This window comes from Anabrus simplex, chromosome 1 (genome assembly GCF_040414725.1).
Source record: "Anabrus simplex isolate iqAnaSimp1 chromosome 1, ASM4041472v1, whole genome shotgun sequence".
Taxonomy (NCBI): domain Eukaryota; kingdom Metazoa; phylum Arthropoda; class Insecta; order Orthoptera; family Tettigoniidae; genus Anabrus; species Anabrus simplex.
In genome coordinates this window covers 999,043,085-999,068,958 of record NC_090265.1, presented here as the reverse complement: position 1 = coordinate 999,068,958, position 25,874 = coordinate 999,043,085, and the positions used below count along the sequence as shown (strand labels likewise).

General features: G+C 42.1%; 1 protein-coding gene across 1 annotated transcript in view; it reads left to right on the top strand.

Moving 5' to 3' along the window:
- LOC136857727 (general transcription factor II-I repeat domain-containing protein 2) overlaps positions 1-21,422 on the top strand; it is a 128,394-nt gene extending 106,972 nt beyond the window's left edge. The window contains exon 2 of the mRNA XM_067136608.2: positions 21,018-21,422. Within this exon, the coding sequence (XP_066992709.1) occupies positions 21,018-21,422 (405 nt within the window). The remainder of the gene's footprint in view (positions 1-21,017) is intronic.
- Positions 21,423-25,874: the final 4,452 nt, after the last annotated feature.

Here is a 25,874-nt window from a genome sequence, read left to right as displayed (position 1 = left end):
AAGACAATACATAAACCCATCCCCTGTGCCAGCAAAATTAACCAATGATAGTAAAAATTCCTGACCCTGCCTGGAATCGATCCCGGGACTCCTGTGACGAAAGGCCAGCACGCTAACCATTTAGTCATGAAGCCGGACAATGTTGAGATAAACGTGGATTCAGACCAGAGCTCTACTACTGAATACGAGATTTGTTACAGAGAAATCGGGAAAATAAAAAAAAACTGAATTCCTAGGAGCAACTAGGGATTATAGTAAGGACCGACTTGGAAGTGTTCAAAACGAAAATAGTGGATACTTAAAGAAACCTGACTCCCGTATACAGCTGGTGAACCTCGGAGTGTGACGAAGCCATAGAGAAAAGAGCAGTTGCTTACAAGAACTGTTTTGCGAACAAAATAGAAGACAAGGTAAGGATTATCAAAACGAAATTGTATAAAGCAAGAAGTTGAAGACATAGAGATAAACTTTGGGAAAATCAGCAGCAGAAACTCTGACCGAAATTTCAAAAACAACCTGACTGAATTCCAAGCACCAAGCCTGTGCTTTAGGCGAAAAGCGGTACACTGGATGTAAACAACCAAGTAAGCTGTTCCATCCTAGCTGATTACTTTGAGAACAGTTATCATATTAAAAAGGTAGGTACGGTCTCAAAAATTAGACTGCGTATTATCAGCGACTTAGTGAAAGGCATTCCTTTTTTCTGGTTTCCCATGCTTGGTCAAATAGAACATCTTAGATTAAAAAAATGGACTACTTCGTCCGAGAGTACAAGAGCAAACTCAGCTCTCTCCATCCTTGAATATATGGCTGTAGACTTTGGACGCCTAAAACTAAGATCCCCACTAGTTAAAATAGCACGAGAGATCATCAGCAGACTGATACCAGAACACAGATTCCCTGATTCAAGGCCTCCTGAAAAGGGGGAAATGATACAACTCATCAGCAAGCTCAAAAATGACAAAGCAGCAGGAGAGGATGCAGTTGTAGCAGAACTTCTGAAAGAAGCAGGAGAACCAATGGCTGAAATAGTACAAAAGCTGGCGGCGACTAAGTGGCGATTCGAATGGACTGATACAGCTCCAAATGAGTGGCAGGCATTATTCAACATCTACCCCTCCGATTGGTTTCGATTTCCCACGAGAAACTTCAGTTGCCCTGAAGAGAGTCCGAACCAACCAGGGACGGTGTGGTTCGTTGCGCCATAAGTAGGATATGAAATCTTTCCCTGACTGTGTGATGCACCAAATAAAACAATGCGGCGTATCGTCAAGGAATGAACTTCCAGGGACTTCTGTGGATCTGCGGAGGACTTTGTAAATGTCTCTGAACGGGCTACAGAATGGTTGTACAACCTTGGCTTAGTAATCTGAGCTCCCTTGATCCAAGTTGACGGTTCCCTTTTTTTTATTTTATGTAACATATAACTTAATTATATTTGTAAATTTGTGTCTAATTTATCATACGCTAAATAAACAATAAAAACTTTGAGAAGTTACTCAACTGCGAGGTGCCGACATCTACATTTGTCAGACCGATACCAGAACACAGATTTCCTGATTCAAGGCCTCCTGAAAAAGGGGAAATGATACAACTCATCAGCAAGCTCAAAAATGACAAAGCAGTAGGAGGGGATGCAGTTGTAGCAGAACTTCTGAAAGAAGCAGGAGAACCAATGGCTGAAATAGTACAAAAGCCCCTGGCAGATGTCTGGAAAACAGAACCTTTAACAGAAGAATGGAAGTGTGCCCTCATACACCCGCTACACAAAAGAGGTGACAAAATAGGCATTAATCATATCAAAGGCATCTAGATTCTACCAGTAACTTACAATATACTTTCACAATTCGTTCAGTCCCGTTTAGAACAACTGACCACCAATTCGGTGAATATCAAGTGGCTTTAGGAGAGGTAGATTATGTATGGAACACATCTGGATCTTGAAACGATACAAATATAGTATTAGTAGTAGATTTTATATTAAAACATACGATTCCACAGACAGACAGACAGACAGACAGACAGACAGACAGACAGACAGACAGACAGACAGACAGACAGACAGACAGACAGACAGACAGACAGACAGACAGACAAGATTTTTTCATAGACTACAAAACTTTCTCTCTTATCAACCAACCATTAACTGGTACTAAGTCCAAAATCAAGTTCCTAGGTGAAATATCAGACAGTTTTGAGATCGAAAGAGGAGTCAGGCAAGGCGATGACTTATCACACTCCTTTTCAACTGTATTCTAGAAAAGAGATCAGTAGCAACTAGAGGAATATTGAATTAACAAACAAGTCTGGCTGGGTTACAAAGTGAAAACAGTCGGTTTGAACTGCTTAGCCTTTGCTGACGACTCAGTCATTTTAGCTAAGGACATACAATCAGCCGCAGCACACACATAAACTTTGTCCAAGACACGACTGAGAAAACGCAATGAATTACGAATATTAAGGAAGTATCCAAAGGGCTGAAAAATGATTATGGAAAAATAAACGATGTCAAGAAACTCAGGTACCTGGGAAAAATAATTCAACTTAGCAGTTCAGGAAAGTTAGGAAATAGTATCACAACTCACCAGGCGCTTACCACAAAAAATCTGTTTGTAGAGAACAAAGTTAAGACATTACAACGCAATCTTTAAATCAGAGCGCCGCAGCAGAGTGTGTGGACATGGTCACAATAGGGGAACTACATGAAATAGAATAGAATAGAAAGAAAGAAAGGAAGAAAGAAAGAAAGAAAGAATGAAAGGAAAATCATTAAAAAATCTTTTTCCAGGCAAGTCGAAGGACAATACAGTATAGGCTGAAAAGTCGAGAAATTTACAGTCAGGTAGAGAAGGTAGGTCTATCGGGAATGATGTACGGACACCTGAAGAGAATGATTCCAATTAATTAAGTAAACAGTTTTTTCGACATCTTATATCAGAGATTTAAAATGGTTTTGAAATGGTTCCAAGAGACTGAGAAGGATTTACAAATAATGAATATAACTCAAGGTAGGAATTTATTTAGGGAATCAATAATTTTTTTGCTATTTGTTTTACGTCGCGCCGACACAGGTAGGTCTTATGGCGACGATAGGACAGGAAAGGCCTAGGAATGGGAAGGAAGCGGCCGTGGCCTTAAGGTACAGCCCCAACATTTGCCTGGTGTGAAAATTGGAAACCCCGGAAAACCATTTTCAGGGGTGCCGACAGTGGGGTTCGAACCCACTATCTCCCGGATGCGAGCTCACAGCTGCGCGAACTTAACCGCACGGCCAACTCGCCCGGTGAATCAATAATTAGCTTCCAGGAAGTTTCCAGAAGGTTAGCGGCAAGAAGAACTGGTCAGATAAAAAGAGGGGGACTGGCAAATAGACAATGTTCCAACACTGGAAGAAGAAGAAGAAGAAGAAGAAGAAGAAGAAGAAGAAGAAGAAGAAGAAGAAGAAGCCTGGTCAATAAATTACTATGCATGGTACTTAGATGACTATAAATGAAGAAATAATAACAATAATAATCTTCTGTTAGTTTTAAATATGGAGAAGATAACGCCATGGTAAATTAAATAGATTTTCCCAATGTTTATACTTCAGACACTTTCAGTCTGTTAATTAATCGGTCCGGAGGCTGATTTGATCCTTAAATAACACCACCAGTGGTTATGTGGTTTTAGGAAAACCACAAAAGTCTGTGGCTGTGCTTACGGTGAGGAATTAGATAGTTTCCCATTGCTTTCCTCGCTGGCTGCTATTGCAGATCTATTGTACGCGCACTTTTTAGTGATAGATTTTTGTACTGGGTTGAGGAATAAGGAGGGAGCACTGCCGGTTCCGGTAATACTGCCAACTGAATGGAAATGAAATCTGAATTGAATTGATAATATGATCGATCGATATGAATTTTCTAAACCTTTATTATCTTACGCCAACAACTGTGTCACACACAATATATATATATAATACTATATAACATTTCTCGAAGAGAAACTTGTTCCTAGCATGAATTCTATAGTTTGGCTTTGCTGTGTAAACAACAACAGTACGAGTACTTAAAGTGTACGCCAGATGTCGCACAGCGATCATAAGCGATTCTTAGGTTGTGTTTCAAAGGTTGCTAATACGAATCTCGAAGATAACGGAAGTCGGCCGATTCAGCTCTAGGGTGTAAATCTATCGCTAAAAAGTGCGCAGATAATACTGGCCCCTTGCTGAACACCTTAGGCTGCGTCCAGACACACTAGTAGTTATGCTCCGAATGCCATTAATTAACACCACTCAGATCTCAGCATGCCATAACGTCACACCTATAAATAAGAGATTTCAGAGAGATAGATAGATAGATAGATAGATAGATGGAAGAATACTGTATCCATCAGGAAAGCAACAACTATGAAAAGCGGCAAGAAGAACTGGTCAGATAAAAAGAGGGGGACCTTAGATGGCTATAAATGAAGAAATAATAACAATAATAATCTTCTGTTAGTTTTAAATATGGAGAAGATAACGCCATGGTAAATTAAACAGATTTTCCCAATGTTTATACTTCAGACACTTTCAGTCTGTTAATTAATCGGTCCGGAGGCTGATTTGATCCTTAAATAACACCACCAGTGGTTATGTGGTTTTAGTAAAACCACAAAAGTCTGTGGCGGTCGTTGTGCCTGCCTGATCAGGCATACTGAGCTGGAGTTTGTGATAGAGTGGCCTGATTTGTTTTGTTTCTCCCGTAGTCAGTAACATGTAAGCTACCGGTACTCATTTAAGCGGTGACCAAACCCAACGTTGCTTAACTTCGGAGATCTCATGGCATTCGAAGTTTCATATGTCTACACCGTTAACCAGACACATTCATGTTATTAGAAATCATACCTGGATAGACAGAGCGAAGCTGTTCTATAAAAACATATTTTACTACCCGCGACTGAATACGCTGGCGGTAATGATATACTCTGGGTGTACGGTGAAATCTTGGTCATATACTGCCCATGTTTTGCTCTTGGCGTCTTCAATTCCATGCGTGAATCGGAGTGGGAAGCAGGCGCGGTAAACGAATAAAGTCAAGGTAACAGGTTACCTCATTGTCATGCCCCTCACACAGTGGTATATTTCAGTTGATGCACAAGTTCATACTTTTCACGCATGCTACGCGTTCACTGCTCATTCGGAAGCGGCAAGATTTTAAGGGATACGCTGAAGATTAAGGAGCGTCCATTTAAGTTTCGCCGGGATGAGTGGCTCAGACGGTAGAGCCGTCTAAGCCCAAGTTGGTGGGTTCGATCTCGGCTCAGTCCGGTGGTATTTGAGCATACCTCAACCTCACATCGGTAAATTCACCGGCACGTAAATGGCCCTAGCGGGACAAAATTCAGCGATCTCATTGTCTCCAAAACCGTAAAAGTAGGTAGCTGGCTGTTAAACGAATAATAATAATAATAATAATAATAATAATAATAATAATAATAATAATAATAATAATAATAATAATAATAATAATAATAATAATAATAATAATAATAATAAACATGGAACGCACTTCTTCCAGGAATTGCCAAGAAATCTGGGCCAACCATTAAAGAAACGTAAACACAGATGATGGACCTGAGAATGCGGAGCTATGGAATCCCGTATTCGAGCCTGAAAGAATTGGCACAGTCACCGAACACCAGGAAATTGGGAATTGAGAACATTTTAGAAACACAGAAGCTAACATACAACAAATCAAATGCATAAACCACCTTAAAAGATTGGGGTAAATTGACAGTGACTTCAAAAGGAACAACATACGAAATTTCCACAGGACCTGTAGGAGAGAAATGACCAATTCCAAGCCACCCAGCCTTTTTTCCTGACCTCACGGCGGAACGTTCGAGGCCAATACAAAGGCCAACTGTCACATCCTAAAGCAGTTCTTCGAGGAGGTACACAACTGCGAACCACCTAGAGAGAGAAACTCTAATTCGACATACCCGCTCCAAATCAGGACTCAGTTCCGCTGACACATGATAAGATACATCTTATTATACATCAAACGCAACAAAACACGTCTAAAATGAAGACGGCGTAATTGCCGGAGGTGAACTCTTGGTTAACTGCCTGCAAGCCATCATTGCAAACATATGGGAGATGTGGATTGTGCGTGACCTGTGAGCTCAGGTAAAAGTGGTAAAGACTCTTTCCTGTCGACATTCCGTGGTCAAAACTTCGTCTCTTCTGACGTTGACGGCATTGAAGTGGTGATACTGCACCTGTCCGAGGCATTGACAGATCATAACCCACCAATAGGTCACGGATGGATATCTTATGGATGAGTAGACTTCGGAGAATCAAACCCGGGTATCGAAGTTCCATCCTCCCTACTTTCATTCAGAGCAACGGCTACGCTCGACGCTCTGCCAATGCCTCTGCAAATTACACTACTGGCTTATAATATTATTTTTATTATTATTACTCATGTCCTGCATGTTTCTCACATATTTTCTCTATCGCCCTAAATCTCAAACACATGTACTTAATATCGACACTATTCCAATACCTCTAGAATATATGAAGATGGCCCTCGCCGACAGGGAATTAAAGTATAATACTTCACACACTCGCGTATCTTACTAAGTCGTTAGTTCGCACCTTGAGTCGTCATTTTCTTTCTTCACTTATCAGCATCCTTAAACTAAAGGATGTCAATAACAATGTAAATTTAATTTGTGAAGCACCTGGACAATTAATAATCGGAACTTAGGAAGATCCTACCAGCTGATTTAAATGGAAATATTATGGAAGTTAGCCGAATTATTTAAATCCACCCCATCTACGAGTGCTTCACTAAAGACACATAACAGCCTATAGGATATTATCCACTAATTCATGCAGATTCCCGGAGATAACTTTGGTGATTAACGAATAATCACCCAGAAGACAAGAAAAATAAAGCTAAGAAAGACTATACCCCTTTGAGACTCGCATATCTCCCTATCTACACGCTATACATTAAATCAAAATGCATCCTGTTAAATCTATCTACAAAGTTGAATTATATAATACGTCCTTTAACGGATTTTTATGCAAAGATATCATTGGCATGTACTTATCGTTTCGGAGTGTAACCTACTGTCATCTGGCGATACCCATATGGATTTAGTTATCCATGACCGCCACTTCGCTAGTAGAAGATCCTGGGTTCATCTGGCTCTGCGCTGACTCCATGATGTACTGGAAACTGCTACCTCCAAGCCGTTGAAAACCCACGCTGTCCTTCCACTCAGGAATACTGGTGGCACATAGGCGCGATCTGGTGGTTGTAGGTACTGGGTTCAAGGGGCACTCACATACATGTGAACACAAATGTAAATCGGATTATTCGAAGTAATATTTATCTGACCAAGATAAATGCGATAATGGTAGTGAGCACTCATAGGCTCGAGATGGACTACCACAAGTAGCGATTTATGTCACTGAAGATCGCCACCCGTTAATTACAGATAGCGATAATTGATAATTTGTCTATCCCCAACTGAGCGTCACTCTTCAATTACTCAACCCTGACTAATATGACTATATTTATTTGATAGCGTTTATAGCCTCTGTTAGCTACACAACGAGCTAACTATAGCACAATGATCTTTAATTCTCCGTAATCACTGCCTCACTATACACTGACGATTACAAATAGTGTGACCTGGTTTCTAAATGAAACTCATTTATTTAGCCTGTATAGAATCTATATAAATAAAGTTGTAGAGCGTCCGCTGTTTGTAACTTCGTTTGTTTTGCCAAGTTTTCAGATATTTATCCGATTTAGGTCAACTCAAGACCGTATCAGTGGTTTTTATTTTTCGTGTCTGTTTGTTCTAATATTACGGCGAAACGACTGGATAGATCTCGACCAAACTTCATATTTCGAGTATACTCATCTCGGGGAAGGTTTTGATATGCATATGATTTAAAAATCTCTTTTTTTGCTAGTTTATTTACGTCGCACCGACACAGATAGGTCTTATGGCGACGATGGGACAGGAAAGGGCTAGGAGTGGGAAGGAAGCGGCCGTGGCCTTAATTAAGGTACAGCCCCAGCATTTGCCTGGTGTGAAAATGGGAAACCACGGAAAACCATTTTCAGGGCTGCCGACAGTGGGGTTCGAACCTACTATCTCCCGAATACTGGATACTGGCCGCACTTAAGCGACTGCAGCTATCGAGCTCGGTTTAAAAATCTCTGAAAGGACGTGGGTTTATTGGGAAACTAAAACAGTTTTCTTCCATTTTTCTCTTATACTGTTGATTTTCAGTAAAAAATCCATGGACTATATGTGAAACGGCCCTTCATGATAAATAACGTTTGTTATGTACATAATTTCACTTTCTCTTCAAATGACGGAGAAAATTACTATTTTCTGCCGGTCTCATGCTCTGCATTGAGTGGCCGTCTGACCGACAAGTAACCTACAGGTTACCATGGCAACGTCTCTGACTGCTTGTCAGCAGGGACGTAAAGTATTGCCATTTTTGTCATCATTCCTGTAAACTCGTGGTTGTTCCTTGGGTAGAAAGCAAGGGAGACGTCAATCGGCCATTCTGCAGGACATTGGCGGAATACCGCTGGAGGTTACAATCGTCCTCGAATGTCACTAAGGGGCGTTGTTAATATTTGAACAGTGCCGCGGAGTGTAACCCATTATTTCACAACGTAAGGTTGTTTTCTGGCATTTGCTATAATTGTTACTGTATTTCTATTCTACTTCTGTTTTCCGCTTTAATTTCTTTCGTCTGCCTCCTGCCTTGCCTCTTTAAGCTTAAGTAATACTTCAGTAACACCATAAGTCATCTTCTTATCTGCTTACCTAAGAATCCCTGCACCTAAATTTCTCCTCTGTTGGCGCCTTTTTATATCCGTAACTCATGCCATCACAATTTAATGAGGGGCATTTTCCTTTCAAATACATCCCCTTCGTACTTACATATTTGTCCTATACGTCTGTCTTCAGTTATAACCCTATTTTCTATTCATTTCAACTTCCTTCACTGTATTACTTTCTTCCTTAATTACTCCGTATGTATGCGAGTGTTCATCCCGAAACCTGGACACTCTTTTCTTTGAGGAGAAATTCCAAGCTGTTCAAATGTATAACGTTTGGCCCTGGAAAGTATCGAAACATGGATGCAGTTTTAATGACGGTGCAGACCTTCGTTTCTGGACAATTGGTGGCTAAACGGTAAGTCGTATTACAAAACAGATAACACAATCACCGTTCAATTTGTAGAGATCTATAACTTTGTTCCTATTATTTATTGTCGTGTCTCGACTGTTAATACCTTAGATAGCGCTGCATTTCTCGATTATAATCAAATATCTCCTGCTCGATTGTGACTGGCATTAGGAAAAGGGGCCTTTCTTTACAATGAAAACTCCCCATTTTTACTGTGAATGGCACTTGCCAAGTGAGCTTGCCGTTATAGTAGAAACTCCCGAACTCGGTTGTGATTGACAGTAGGAAATGTGGCCTCCCATTAACAACAGAACTTCCCCAATGCCTACCTTAGAGCGGAAACAACGTATGGCCTCCTCCCTGTTTTGTTTCTCGGATAGCGCTAAGAGACATGCAATTTAATATAATCTTATTCGCTGCCTTTACTGTAATTTACGGAAAAATCCGTATACAATGTAGAATACCATAGCGAAGCACGGATGCATTTGTTAGTATCACAATAATACACAGTTCAAAAAAAATAGGGGAACATGTTTTTGAACGTATGCCATGCTCCACAAAACAATTCCTCACACCCAGGTATATTACCAACTAAACCTTTACTTTTTACCATTGAAGTATACAAAAGAACATCGATGGATTCGCGTTCATTTTCAGAACACAAACGAAATGTCCAATTAGGAGTGAAATCAAAGTGATAACAGTCCTCCAGGGTGGATTTTTATCACAGTTGGAGAGCTTCAGTATGATGTATGTCCTCCACGAGCATTTATCACAGCTTGGCACCTACGTGGCATGCTCCGTATAAGTCGACGTAGGTCACGTTGCGGGATCAGGTTCCATTCGTCAATGAGAGCCTGTTCGAGGTCTTGGAGAGTCTGTGGTGCAACAGGACGCCCACGAACACTTCTTTTCTTGCTATTTGTTTAACGTCGCACTAACACGTCGAACGTTTTTGGCGACGGAAGGGTGGGGGATTGGGAAGGTAGCGGCCGTGGCCTTCATTAAGGTATAGCCCCAGCATTTGCCTGGTGTGAAAACGGGAAATCACGAAAAACCATCTTCAGGGCTGCCGACAGTGGGGTTCGAACCCACTATCTCCCGAATGCAAGCTCACAGCTGCGCGACCCTAACCGCACGGCCATCTCTGGAATGTCTAGTTCTCGCAAGACAGCTCTGGTGATGCGCGCTACACGAGTCCTGACATTGTCGTGCATGAGTACGAATTCATGGCCAAAACCGTATGCAGCAACCAATACATGCTGTAGCAGTATCTGCTCGATGTACCCCGCAGCGGTAAGATTACCACGGACGACGACAAGATCCGTACGGCCATCAATACTGAAGCCACGCCACACCATCACAGAACCTTGTCCGAATCGGTCGCCTTCCTGGACAACATTTGGCATGTACTGCTCACCACGGCGACTCCATACACGTTGACGTCCATCACTCTGTGTCAGAGGGAATCTGAACTCGTCTGTGAACAATACAGATCTCCATTGGCGAAGTTGTCATTTGACGTGGGTACGGGCAAACAGAAGGTGAGCTCTGCGATGTTGCTGCGTTAAACGGGGCACTCGAACAGGTAGTCTGGGCCGTAAGGACACTTCTCTTAACTTGTTCCTTACTGTCTGGTCAGACACCGTGACTCCAGTGACCCTCCTGAGGTCTTGTTGCAGTTCTCTGGCAATTGCTGAACGACGCCGCAACGCACAGACGGTCAGATATCGGTCATCCTGTAGGGTTGTCATGCGTTTACGACCTTGTCCACACTCCTTGTGAACTGGTCTGTCTCATTGTAGCAATTCTACAAGCGTTGAGTAACTGGCGGAGAGACATTGAGATCCACAGCAACACGACGAAAAGTCCATTCTTCTTGGATCAAAGTGACGGCCTTTGCGACTTGAACCTCGTTAAGATGTCTCATGGCATGTGCTGGTTTACGTACAACGTGCTCAAATTACCGCAATAGTCTGTGCACCTCACAACGACACACGGACGCACCACTATTCACTTTGTTTTGAGGGGCCACCTGACAGTTTAATGCATGGCTACGCCTACAGATGTAGTATAACTTTGATTTGACATACCCTTAGTAGCTAAGGTCTCAAGGTATGCTGTGCGACCATTGGAACTCCACCTACCAAATTAAAGTGTACATACCAGGCATTACAATACATGTTCCCCTAATTTTTTGAATTGTGTATGTTGTGTTCATTCCATCACAAGAGGAGTAGTGATCACACGTAATTGCTGTCGATATCACACACACTTGTCACACAATGAATGTAGATGTGTGCACAAAGGAAACACTTAATCTGCACTATGACGTGAAGCATACAAACCAGGGTGAAATGTGCGGGGTGAAACGCCTTATTTAGTCAACTAGTGGAGTTCGCTATGGAAATGGAACGCCCCTCCCTCTTGGACATATTCGCTCCGTTAGCAGACATCTTCCAGAGTCGAATGGATGCTCAATTTGCTCTTTACACCCTCTATCTTCTGAACTATTTTCGTTCAAATCGGATCACGTGCTTCGTAGTAATTACGAATGCTTCCTTTGGATTTTAGGCGCGCGTAGTGGGGGTGATCGGGACTCCCAGCTCTGAGTTAAGGAAAACCCCAAAAGCCATCTGGTCTTTATCACTGCGATGCTGTCTTAAATGGCGTTATTAAGAATGCGTCGAGAAGTAAATCACATTTTTATATCATTAGATACTGCAAATTATGTGGAGTTTATTGATCCCTCTTATGTAGTTTTACAGGGCTTGTGACGAATTTTCATTATTATTATTATTATTATTATTATTATTATTATTATTATTATTATTATTATTATTATTATTATTATTATTATTATTATTATTATTATTTGTGATCCCGCGAAATCTATGTGTTGGTATCCAGGAAATAGGCAGGAAAATGATGGTAGTATACAGCTCTTAAGTTGTAACCCTGTGCCACGCCTTCTGACACAAGGCAGCATTTTAAGCTTAGCGTCATATCGTTAGCTCTATTGCACGATAGAGAGGATAATACCAAGGCCGCGCTATATTCAGAGTTTCTCTCTCTCTTTACGCATAATGAGGGCTCCAGCCTCTGAACTCGCGCAGCATCGTTCGTATCCCGGACAGGGCATAAAATGCTATTGGCAACCAAATGTTTCATAAATTGATGCGGAAAACAGCAAATATATCTTACTAGGCTTCCCGACATGTCTAATAACGTGGTATTGAACGGTTTGAATACACAGGCAGTGTTCCACAGCCTCCCCTTTCTTTGTTCGATACCCTCATTCTTCAAGGTATTAATAAATTTATTAGTTTGTTTCTTAAAATGATAACCTCTTTCTCGGAACCTGAATTCTACGTGTTTGTTGACGGCTTCTCTTTCGTCAAACTGACTATTTCCCGACATTCACTTGATAATGTTGTTAAAGCTGGATACGCAGCCTTGATTTCCAAAGCCATTTCAAAATTCCAGACAAAAATTTCAAGTCATAGTGAATATTTTTCAACATGGATAGTCTGAAGAAATTCACACTTTTGTGGTCTGAACCGAACCGTCCAGTTTATAAGGTGAGCACATCCAACACTCCCGATGACAGTCGATGCTGTTTGTGTTTTGGTAACTGTTTCGCAAGTAGCAGTCAGTCACGGGCTGGAAAGGCGCTATAGAGTAGGGTTGGGCACTATGTCCCTGTTTCGGCACAAGGTGCCGGTGCACAGTTATGTTCCACTGTTCCAGAACACCGAGTGTCAATTGTTCCGAAACATTCTCAAGCGAGCCGGAGACACTGACTCGCTGTCCCATCAGAAGCACCACTATGCACTGCCCTTCGCCTACTAGCTGAACTGTGCAGCGGGCGCACGGGACGCGGGACTCCAACTGCACAGTGTAGAGAGAACTTCGAGAGGCAACATTACATGCTCCGCGCCAGTGGGAACTGGGAGTGTGCCTGTACGGAACGTGCTGTGTGGTGTGTGCCTGTGTGTAGTTATGGCCATGGTCCAGCATAGAGCTGCAGGGAACGTGAACGAACAGTCGGAACACTGAAATTCGCGCCCAATAATCACGTTAAAGGCTGCTATTGGGTTAAGACTTTTCCGGTTAATATAAAATACACATAACACGGTTACAATGGCAGTGCAGGTGTTTAAAAGTAACCAATTCAAGAATATTTTCACCAGTTGAATGTATTGGCCTGTATTGTGAGTAATTAGTGAGTAATTAATATCTCGAAAATTTCCCTCAACACTTTCTCGGGGATTGATGTTAAAAATTAATTTGGACTTTAAGGAAACTTTTAAGCCCAAGAAAACTACGGGTCATCGCTTTGGAATTAAAGATATAACTGGATGAAAAAATGTTGACACTCCAACTAGGGTTGGGCAGAACGGAACATTCACTTGTTCCGCAACATTAGGAACTTGAGGCGGAGTGTTTCGGTACAGAGTGCCGAGACACGGGACACAGGACACAGGACTGTAACTGCGTCCTAGAGAGAACTTCGAGAGGCAACAGGACATGCTCCGCTTCAGCTGGAATGTGCCTGAACCGAACGTGCTGTGCCAAGGCCGCACTAGATAGATTAGTTGGCCTTGGTTGTGTCTGCCTGTCGATACCGGCTGTGTGCCGCCCTGTGTTGGAGTGTCAACATTTTTTCATCCAGTTATATCTTTAATTCCAAAGCGATAACCCGTAGTTTTCTTGGGCTTAAAAGTTTCCTTAAAGTCCAAATTAATTTTTAACATCAATCCCCGAGAAAGTGTTGAGGGAAATTTTCGAGATATTGAAGAAAGTAAGTGGAAGTTGAGAGGGAAGGAATTCCAAGTGCAGAGAGCATAAGGCGGGGCGCACATTGGGACGCAAGCGAAGCAGCTAAAGCAGTGCAGCGCAGAGCAGATTTTTGTAATCCACAAAAATCATTGCACCATCGCAAGTTGACAGACAGGGCAGGACAGAGCAGAGCAGGCCGGTTCTGCACGTACTTCCGCCTACCACGTTTCCTGCCCACGTGTCACGCAATTAAGAAATGGAGGAGAAAATTACCACAGCCATTCAGTCTCACCATGTTTTGTAGGTACTATGTGAATCATGTGGACTGCAATGCAGTATGTACGTATATATGTATGTATGTATGTATGTATGTATGTATGTATGTATGTATGTATGTATGTATGTATGTATGTATGTATGTATGTATGTATGTATGTATGTATGTATGTATGTTGGTGAGAAAATGGCTGAACAGAATTTAATGAAAATCGGTATGTAAATTCGGGGAATAAGGCACTACAGTCCAGGCTATAAATCATTTTATTCACGCTGCGTAACAAATTAGTTCAGAGAAAGGCCTAAAATGTTATCCACCGAGCAAGTGGCCGTGCGGTTAGGGTCGCGCATCTGTGAGCTTGCATTCGGGAGATAGTGGGTTCGAATCCCACTGTCGGCAGCCCTGAAGATGGTTTTCCGTGGTTTCCTATTTTCACACTAGGCAAATGCTGGGGCTGTACCTTAATTAAGGTCACGCCCGCTACCTTCCCAATCTTCCACCCTTCTTCCGTCGCCGAAAACCTTCGATATGTTAGTGCGACGTTAAACAAACAGCAAACAAAAGAATGTAATCCTCATATATCTATGAAACAATCCATGACCCAAGTTCTCGCAACATATAGAATTTAAGACAAAGATCTAAAGCTGATTATGGAGAGCATCATCGCCGACTCCGTCGCCGTCATCCATCATCACATTTATGTGAAAAGATAAATACGGGAAATCATTTATCATGTCTTGTCAAATATAAATGCAAACGCGTTCACAACAGATTGTCAATGTTGATTGATTTTAGTATCTTGTGTCTTGTGACAACTAGATGAAAATCTAGCAGTACATTTGTAAATACATATTTTTCCCTCTCCCCCACTGTGATCCTATTAATGAATTTACCATGCAAGTTGGTCGTGCGGTTAGGATCGCCTTGCTATGAGCTTGCATTCGGGAGATAGGGGTTCGAACCCCACTGTCGGCAACCGTGAAGATAGTTTTCCATGGTTTCCCATTTTCACACCAGGCTAATGCTGGGGGGGCTGTACCTTAATTAAGGCCTCGGTCGCTTCCTTCCCATTCCTAGCCCTTTCCTATTCCTTCGTTGCCATAAGACCTATCTGTGTCGGTGCGACGTAAAAAATATAAAAAATAATCATGAATTAAATTCTTTGCTTAGTCCATATGAACGCCGAACATCGGTAACATAGAAATATTGTTCAGTCTTGTAAACTGGCGAAGGTGGTTGTTTTTATTGCGATTGTCTTAAGCTGAATAACCGCGCTGCTATCAGCACAAGGGAAATTGTGAAGATGACTAACAAAATGAGAAAAATCGCGAATGCATGAAGAAAAAGAAAAAAGAGCCTCTTTATACTGGATGCCCCAGTATCACAGAGTCTAAAGAAAACATGTTATTTCTGAAAACCGACGAGACCCTGCGTGGCAATGTGCGCTCACGTCCACTTCGCAATTTCGTAAACTTCGCGGTGTTCTGCTCTGCTCTTCCCTGCTCTGCGGCCAACTGCTTCTCAATGTGCGCCCGGCCTAACAGCAGGAAAGTACAACAATGTATTCATCCAGTTATATTTTTAATTCCAAAGCGACGACCCATATTTTTCTTGGGCTTAAAATTTTCCTTAAAGTCCAAATTAATGTTTAACGTCAATCCCCGAGAAAGTGTTGAGGGAATTTTTCGAGATATTAATTACTCACTAATTACTCACAATACAGGCCAATACATTCAACTGGTGAAAATATTCTTGAATTGGTTACTTTTAAACACCTGCACTGCCATTGTAACCGTGTTATGTGTATTTTATATTAACCGGAAAAGTCTTAACCCAATAGCAGCCTTTAACGTGATTATTGGGCGCGAATTTCAGTGTTCCGACTGTTCGTTCACGTTCCCTGCAGCTCTATGCTGGACCATGGCCACAACTACACACAGGCACACACCACACAGCACGTTCCGTACAGGCACACTCCCAGTTCCCACTGGCGCGGAGCATGTAATGTTGCCTCTCGAAGTTCTCTCTACACTGTGCAGTTGGAGTCCCGCGTCCCGTGCGCCCGCTGCACAGTTCAGCTAGTAGGCGAAGGGCAGTGCATAGTGGTGCTTCTGATGGGACAGCGAGTCAGTGTCTCCGGCTCGCTTGAGAATGTTTCGGAACAATTGACACTCGGTGTTCTGGAACAGTGGAACATAACTGTGCACCGGCACCTTGTGCCGAAACAGGGACATAGTGCCCAACCCTAACTCCAACACAGGGCGGCACACAGCCGGTATCGACAGGCAGACACAACCAAGGCCAACTAATCTATCTAGTGCGGCCTTGGCACAGCACGTTCGGTTCAGGCACATTCCAGCTGAAGCGGAGCATGTCCTGTTGCCTCTCGAAGTTCTCTCTAGGACGCAGTTACAGTCCTGTGTCCTGTGTCCCGTGTCTCGGCACTCTGTACCGAAACACTCCGCCTCAAGTTCCTAATGTTGCGGAACAAGTGAATGTTCCGTTCTGCCCAACCCTACTATAGAGTAGCAGTCCTGATTGTTTTAATGAAATGGTTGTTTTTTGTTTTGTTTTTTCTAGTGGTATAACGTCAGACTAAGTCAGAAAGGTTTTCAGCGACGATAGCATAGGTGGAGGAAACAACTGTGGTCTTGATTAAGGTACAGTCCCAGCATTTTCTTGGTTTGAAAATAGGAAACCATGGAAAATCATATTTAAGTCTGCTGATGATGGAGTCCGAACCTACTTTCTCCCGAATGAATGCCTACAGCTAGCGGCCCGTACCTTACAGTCAACTTGCTCGATAAGAACAGTAACATATAGGCCTGCTAAAATGTATATCCAAGTCCCAAACATACCCACCTTCCCCGCTCGTCATTGTTTAAAAACAAATTATCCCTACATAGCCCAGTTTCGCGCCTACATTGCTGTTGAAGCATTATATATTATATTTTGTCTTTTCATCTGATTGAGTGCAACAGGCTTCGACAGCTGATATAATTCCTATCCCCGCCACTAGATTGGGGCTTTCATTCCATTTCTGACCCATTGAATGACTGGAATCAGGCTGAGAATTTTTATTTTCAACTGACTGAGTTCACTTCCTATGCTCAAGATTGTGGGATCTAATGTTCGGGTATCTTACGCATACGCAGCAAGTAACTACCACAAACTTAGTGAGAATCGTTACCAAACCAAACCCCATGGCGCAACAGCCCCGAAGGGCCTTGATCTACCAAGCGACCGCTACTCAGCGCGAAGGCCTACAGATCACGAGGTGTCGTGTGGTCGGCACGACGAATCCTCTCGGCCGTTATTCTTGGCGTTCTAAACCGGAGTGAGAGTGATTAGTAGTACAAGAATAGTAGCAATGGCAGGAAGGTATTCATACTGAGAAAAATTAAGACTAACTTAGAGAATTAACAAGCTGGAGAATATAAGTTTTGGTGATGGGCTTATGTGAGAAGACGAATTGAAGATGTGAATTGGCACTCCGTTCTTAATTGTGACCTGTCAGCTCCCGAATGCTAACTTTCAAGTGTGGGGATGATACTTATTATTTATTTCTTCTTTCTTCTTGCTGTCGTTTGGGCCATCTACGGACCACGTTATTTCAGCTGTCCTTTTCCTTTCCCCCGTGTTTGGGCTTTAACTTTCGCCCAGAATTCCCGCATTTGAATCCTATGCTGTTTCTTCCTCTCTTCTCTCTATGTTTTGCCAGTTTTTAGTTTCGCCTTTTCTTGGAAACCACGATGCTCTTGGAGTTTCTTCTTGAGCGGAATACGTTTCTGGATATCCTCCTGTGTTATCCCCACTTCTTGCAAGTCTTTCTCTACCTCGGTGAACCACGCCTCCTTGTTTTTTATGTCGTGAAAGTAATTAAAGATCCTATTACTTAACCTTGTAGGATTTATACGGGTAATGTTGTTATAGAAAACAGTTCTCCTCCTGCGATTGGTGTCTGTGATCTTTTCTACATGTGTGTAGAGTTCGTGATTATGTCGTCTTCTAAATTCACCATTGTCTTTGATTGGCCCTAGGATTTTCTTTAAGATCTGCCTTTCTTTTATTTCTTGATCAGACCTTTTCTATTCAGAGTAAGGAATTTTGCAGCATATAAAGCCCACTGTGCAGTAATGTCGTATCTTGGTGTTAATGGATATAGATTTCTTCCTGTAGACATTTTTGGTTAGTTGATATGCCGTTTCCATTCTCCTGATCCGTGAAGTAATGGCTTCTTTCTCAGAAGTACTGAAATATACGCACTCTCCAAGGTATGTGAATTTCCCCCTCAGTTTGGTTTTCGCTTCTCCTGCCTCTCGCATTCTCGGTGCTGACTTAATATTTGTTAGAAATTCTGTTTTCTCGAAGGAGATCTGGAGTTCTGCCTTTGCTGCTTGTGTCTTCAGCTCATTGGTTTGTTCTGCAGCTATGTCTAGCGAATCAGAAAAAAATTGCAAGGTCATCTGCAAAGGCCAAGCAATCAACGTTCAGATTCATATTTGTATAGCCACGACTGATCCCTTTTTCAACACCTTTGCTGCTCAATCCCTTCCTCCACTCACGGATGTCTTTCTCAAGTACGCAGTTGAAAAATAAAGGTGAGAGATTATCTCCTTGCCTGGCTCCCGTTCTGATTTCAAAGGCACTCGAAATCTCTCCCATGAATTTCACTTTGGAGCTGGTGTTAGTAAGAGTCTGATTGTTCTTGTTTTATTATCTAGGACAAATTCTTTCAGGATTTCGATAAGAGTGGCTCGGTCAATTGAGTCGTAAGCCATTCTGAATTCTACGAAGGTGACTACAAATTTCTTACTTCTCTGTTTCAGATAGAAGATGATAAATTTAAGATTCATGATTTGTTCGGCACATGAGAGCCCTTTCCTGAAACCTCTTTGGTATTCACCAAGCTGCGAGTCTAACTGTTCCTCTGCTCTAGTTTGAGGCGCGTTTGAAAGAATCTTGTAGGTTGTTAAGAGCAGGGAAATGCCTCGATAATTGTCCACGTCCATTCTGTCACCTTTTCAAATGAAGAGTTTGGATCAGTGCAGAGGACCAGCCACATGGAAGTTCTTCAGTTTCCCAAACGTTGCTAATTATCTCCGTTAATTTATCGATTGCCTTGTTTCCTGGGTTTTTCCACATTTCGGCAATTATTGAATCTTCCCCTGGTGCATTGTTGTTCTTTAGAGAATGTATGATCTGCCTAATTTCTTCTTTTGTGTGTGTGTGTGTGTGGAGGGGGGGGGGGTGATGAATCAGAATGGACAGGTGGATTGTTTCCGAACGTGAAACTGGATTCTGGAGCTTCACAGTTGAGGAGTGATTCGAAATAATTGGCCAGGATATGACAGTTGTCCTGGTTATTGTAGGCAACTTTACCATCTGGTCCCTTAAAATGTAGACTTGGGGGACTGTATTTGCTGAGGTTCCGTTTGAAGTTCTTAGCTGGTTCTTGTCTAAAGCACGCTTAACCCCGCGGATAGTTTTGGCAGCATGCTTTCTTGCGTCTAAGAATGTTGATAGATTGTTCTGATTCTTCTGTGAGTTCCATTTCTGCCAACTAAGCTACCTTTTCCTCAAAGCGACATCACATTCGCATCACATGTTTCTTTGGTTTCGTTAATGGGGTCGTATTGTTAACTGTCTTGACTAGTGTTGCTTGTAGTTGCTCCCAATTATCTGGATCTTGAGACTCGAGCTTCTGGGTGAACTCCTTACTGGATCTGAGCTTCTCTGTGTAAACCTGTTGATTTTCTTCCACTTGATCTTCTTAGTGTTCCTTTATTTATTTTATTTATTTATTTATCACAATTCTGACAAGAAAAATGGAAGGCGTGGTGAAAAAGGGTGGGTTCCACTTGGTATATTAATCATATTTCTCAGATCGAATGTAAGACTGAGTAGTATGTCATATTTACAGCATATACAAAAATTAAATCTTTGTCTTCTGTGTTATATTTCTCAATAACTATCTCTCTCTCTCATCGAGCGAGTCGATCGTGCGGTCAAGGGCGTGCAGCTATAAGCTTGCATTCGGGCGATGGTGGATTCGAACCCCCGCTCCTGAAAGTAGTTTTCCGTTGTTTCCCATTTTCATACCAAGCGAATTCTGGGTTACACCTTAATTAAGGCTACTTCCTTCCCACCCCTAGCCCTTTCCTATCCCATCGTCGCCATAAGACCTATCTGTGTCGGTGCGACGTAAAGGTAGTAAAAATCACACACACACACACACACACACACACACACACACACACACACACACACACACACACACACACACACAATAGCATTGTGAAAATGTAATGCTGATAATTCTTCGGACATAATGGCCTTAGATTAAACCGGCTAACATTTATCGGAAATTGAACTTTTAAATTTTCAGTCATTCGTTCTGGTTATTTCTTTATTTTAAAATGTCACTGACCAATTTTGGAGGTAAACGTTTTTGTGAACTTGACCATCATATTCGCCGAGCATATGAGAGGTAAGGTAAGGGTGTGTTCTGCCCGAAGGCAGGTCCGAACCTTCTCAGAGGTGTGCCTGAACCGGAGTTTACGTGCGGTAGGGTGGCCAGTTCTTTTCCGCTCCTCCATTCCCTTACCCTCCACCAACAGCGCGTGGCAACCCATCCAGATTTTGACCACGCCCAATGTTGCTTAACTTCGTAGATCTTACGGGATCCGGTAACACGGCTACGGCCGTTGGCTCAGCATATGAGACATCATTCATAAATATGGACTTTCTCTTTTTGTTACAGAAATTAGAAGAGACGACCGAAAGCTGTGACTTTACCCCTGAGGAACCGAGTGTACCAAAGAAACGTCCGAAGACGGAGAGTACCTTTGTGCAGGAAGTGCGTGAAGCCGTGAATTTGCTAAATCACCCAACAGACAATGAACAAATTTTTGGTGACTACGTGGCCTCGGAATTGAGGGAACTGAAAATGCCTGCGAACAAGAGAAAACTTAAACGTCTCATCAATCAAGCAATAATGGATGTTGCAGAATGTGACGCCTCGGACTGGGAGTCATCAAGATCTAACGTACCATCTCCATTCTCAGCGCGTTCCTCTGACTTGTGTGAGATTCAGTTGGGTTCGTCTTCAGCAATCACTGCACCAACATCAACTAAAACAGAAGCAACTAATGCAATAAATACGTAACATTCACTTTGTCTACCTCCTTTCCTTCAGCCTGAATGTTGTTGTACAGTTCATTATTTTATGACTTTAATACTTTGATTTGCTGCATCCTGATAAGAGATTATTATATATTTGAAAGTTGAAATATTTATTTATTTATTTATTTATTTATGACATATGCCTGTAACAGAGCCACCCTTCATCTATAACCAGCATTACATAGTAGTTTGTCATGAAATGAAATGGCGTATGGCTTTTAGTGTCGGGAGTGTCCGAGGACATGTTCGGCTCGCCAGGTGCAGGTCTTTTGATTTGACTCCCGTAGGCGACCTGCACGTCGTGATGAGAATGAAATGATGATGAAGACGACACACACGCCCAACCACCGTGCTAGCGCAATTAACCAATGATGGTTAAACTTCCCGACCCTGCCGGGAATCGAACCCGAGACCCCTGTGACCAAAGGCCAGCTCGCTAACAATTTAGCCATGGAGAGGGACAGTAGTGTATCATTATAAACAGTGATGGAAAAAGCACAAGAAAAATAGTAGGCCTAATTGGTCTGATTGACAGTTACCTGAGAATTATTTTACTCAGAATTACAAATTACTTTTTTCAGTAAGTAATCAGTAAAATTATAACTGCAATTACTTCACATTTATTTATTTATTTATTTATTTATTTATTTATTTATTTATTTATTTATTTATTTATTTATTTATTTATTTATTTATTTATTTATATTATCGCTTTTCGTACCGGGAGTGTCCAAGGACATGCTCAGCTCGCCTGGCGAAGGTCTTTCTATTTGATGTCCAGGGGCGACCTGCGCGTCTGGATGTGGGATGGTGATGATCATGATGATGTAGGGAGAGGGTGAAACCCGGTGACGGCACGTAGCTTACTGCTGTCGAATAATACCAAGGGATCTGCTCAAAGCTTTACGTCCCCATTCGACGGACGAATCACCATCACTAGCATCGTATACCCTCGCTCCAAATAAACACTTCAGAGAGGTTTAGAATTGAATCCAAGTTTTAGGCACGCAATCTAGTGATTAGAAATTGTATACCACCACCTCCCCTACCCTGCCGGTCAATATTCTAATGGTGAAAAATCTTTCGTCCAAAGGGACTAACCACGGTGTTGGACCATATAGACTTCAAGCCTTAACGATCATGGCCATGAGGCGGGATAATTACTTCACAGAACGGTAATCTTAAGGAAATTACTTTACAAAGTAGAGGATTTATTTCGTCCTCCTATTCAATACGTATATCCATCTTTAGATGGAGTAATTCTAATCAAACATGTTTCGGCTCATTTTCAGCCATCTTCAGTGATAAAGTGTTAAAAGCTACATTATTAATATTAAGAACATTTTATTAAAATACGACAAGAAAGAACATATAAAACAAGTGAAATATGATGAAGTTAAAACAATAAGAGGTTGTAGCAAGGCTGAGAACCTCTTATTGTGAAAGTGCAGTTTGTCACACTAAAACGAGGGCGCACAAAACTAAAACTTGAAAAACAGTCTTCATTGAGTCACATACTCGAATTGTTTAAAGGGCAACAAAAATGAAGAACATAGTTTGAGAGGAAACAAATGCCAAGTATAGCGTGTGTGATTCGGTAGTGGAAACCGCCAATAAAATCCAAATTTATTAAATAATTGCCCTCTCGAACGGCCTGACCTAGTGGCTCAGTTTTACGGTGGATGATCTGCGGACCGTTTGTACGCTTTGCTTTACACATGTGGTGGTCAGGTTTATGTTTATGATGATAGGATGTGTTGAACTACGTATTATAGAACACGGATCCTCAGTCTATAATCCCTGGGGAATAGCTTCATAATAACAGATATCTTACTAGGTCCACGTCGGATACGACTACGTCCACCACTCATGCTCAGGCAGAAGCGCCTTTCGCCACTAAATATTGCAAGTCGCCAAAAGTCTCTCCATTCATCTGGATGACGACACTGCCGCAGACATAGGCCTACTCTGCACCGAGTAGGGTAAGTGGTAGTCTTCCCAATAGGAATGTGGTGTCCAAATGCCTACCTCTAGTAGGCGATTTCTAATAATCCTAGCAGATAGATATTCCAACAGTAACTCCGGTCCGAAGTGTGTTACTGGGATGGTGTGATGCGCAATTGCAATTCGCCAGATTTTCCAGTCTTCACTTTCTATTGTCACCCAAGGCGGCCCTTCACCTTCATATTAACCTTGTTATCGCGGGAATCACTGATGCACAACTTCCCAGTGTCGGTGCTGTTATATGAGCTTGTTAAACTCTGCAAAACTAGCAAATTACCACCCTTCTGTAGACGAAATCTGAACTATGATGTCACTGAGTGCTTCATAAAACTTGTCAACTTAATCCTCATCTGCACCCTCATATGGTGAATCGACTGAGTTGAACTCGTCCAAATTCCTCCAACTGCTAAATCTACCCACATCATTCGCTCATTTACGTGCTTAAGATAAAGTATGTTGCGTGCAGTAGTATTCCTGATTAATACTCGTACCCCTCACTCTGCCCTTTCCTGAGAACAATTTAAAATCTCCTACCTCTTCTTCGTTATCTCTTCTTACCCGAATATCATTAACTCCCAATACGCCAAGACGCATCTTGTTGCTGATGAAACCAGTCCTAGTTTATTTCTTCCATAAGGCCCATTAATATTGACAGCTCCCGATCGAATTCCATTTCGTTGGCCAAATTGTTTCCAAGGAGTCCCTCGCCGGTCAAATGAAAGTGGGATTCCGTTACCCCGATATGTCCGAGGTTTGCTTAAAACGTTCTGAGCATGGTCGGCAAAAATTCTGTGTAGGAAAATGCTACCTTGCTTACACACAGTCCCAATAAGAATCTATCCTCTAACGGGTTAGGGAACACCGGACGATTGTATAGTCATAGCTGCCTGAGCACAAGAAGGACCATACCTCAAAAATATGTCCGAGATGCCCACTACTATTCCACAGAAACTAGCATCCCGACTCTCAGGACCACTTACTAGGTCTCTCAGCCGTTGCTCATGTTTACGAACTAGGACGTGACTACAGTAACCCACACCACGAACTTGATTCACTAGTCTTAATTCCTGTCACTCCTGGGTGAAGCATAGGACACATGCCAAAGGTTTCCATCTGACTCGATTGGCTGAGCCGTAAACCATACTCCACGGAAGTCCTTCAGAACCTTCCGTGATAAATACGCCCGTAGTCTGTGTCACGAGGCGGGGAAGAGTGTCCATTGACCTGCTGTTTCATCAAATCAAATCAAATCAAATCTAATCAAATCAAATCAAATCAAATCAAATCAAATCAAATCAAATCAAATCAAATCAAATCAAATCAAATCAAATCAAATCAAATCAAATCAAATCAAATCAAAATCTCTTTATTTGCAAATGAGGTGTCTACCTCGGTGGCAAATGGTACACTGAAATACATTATTGTCAAGCACTAAATTTTAGATTAACAAAAGAAAATTTTCCTAGAATACAATATTATACAATTTACGCTAACAATTTTTTCTATTAAACCATTCTCGAGTGTGTAAGTTATTACAGCCCATATAACCCAAGGTCCAGTGGAGGGGCTGTTTTCTATATCATCTAGGCGTGCTGATTTTCTGTCAGGGTTTCTTCCCTTTGATTTAGGAGAACCAACCTCATATACTACAAGTCAGCAGCTTTGGCTTCAGAGTTCCTGTAAGGCCTTCACTGCTACCGTAGCTGTCCCGGGGCATACGAAATCCCCTACTGTATTTCACCTTTACAGGCACACCTGTACGTCTAAACGTTGCCCATCTCCTAGGACGTGGACGAGGGAGTGAACATACGAGAGCGATTTTCGAAGAAGCAACGAAGTGCTTATTTTCGTTTCTTCGCTTCAGTGATATTTTGGGTAGGTACACGGAGTTAGAGGCAGTCTTATGGACGCTATTCGGGTAAAGCAGACCGAGCGGAGTGGCCGCGCGTGATAACGTGCCAAGCGTTCAGCATTAGGAAGATGAGCGGGTTCGAACTCCACCGTCCGCTGTCCTGTTTTCCCATTTTCACTTCCAGGCAAATGCCGTGATAGTTCCTATTCAGAGTCCACAGTATATTCCTTCCACCTCCTTACCCAATTTCATTCACCATCATTCATTTCACCGTCATTAGCTCCTAAACTGACAAGGGGGTATTCCCTACTCGTCACCACCGATTTCGCTGAAATTTATAGAACATGCAGGGCTTGTCTAGAAATGAAAGTAGTGCTGTAAATTAAAGGTCAATTCATTGTCTCTTATAATAGTATAAGACTAGGTACACAACATATGGGGAATCTGCCAGCTGGGCGACTGCCCTAAATGCAGATCATTGGTGCATGATTGATTGATTTATATTTATATAGAACATGTAAGTGTACGTTTATTTTTCAAAAGATTTAATTCTGTGCTTCGGTTTAATTGATTTTTCCA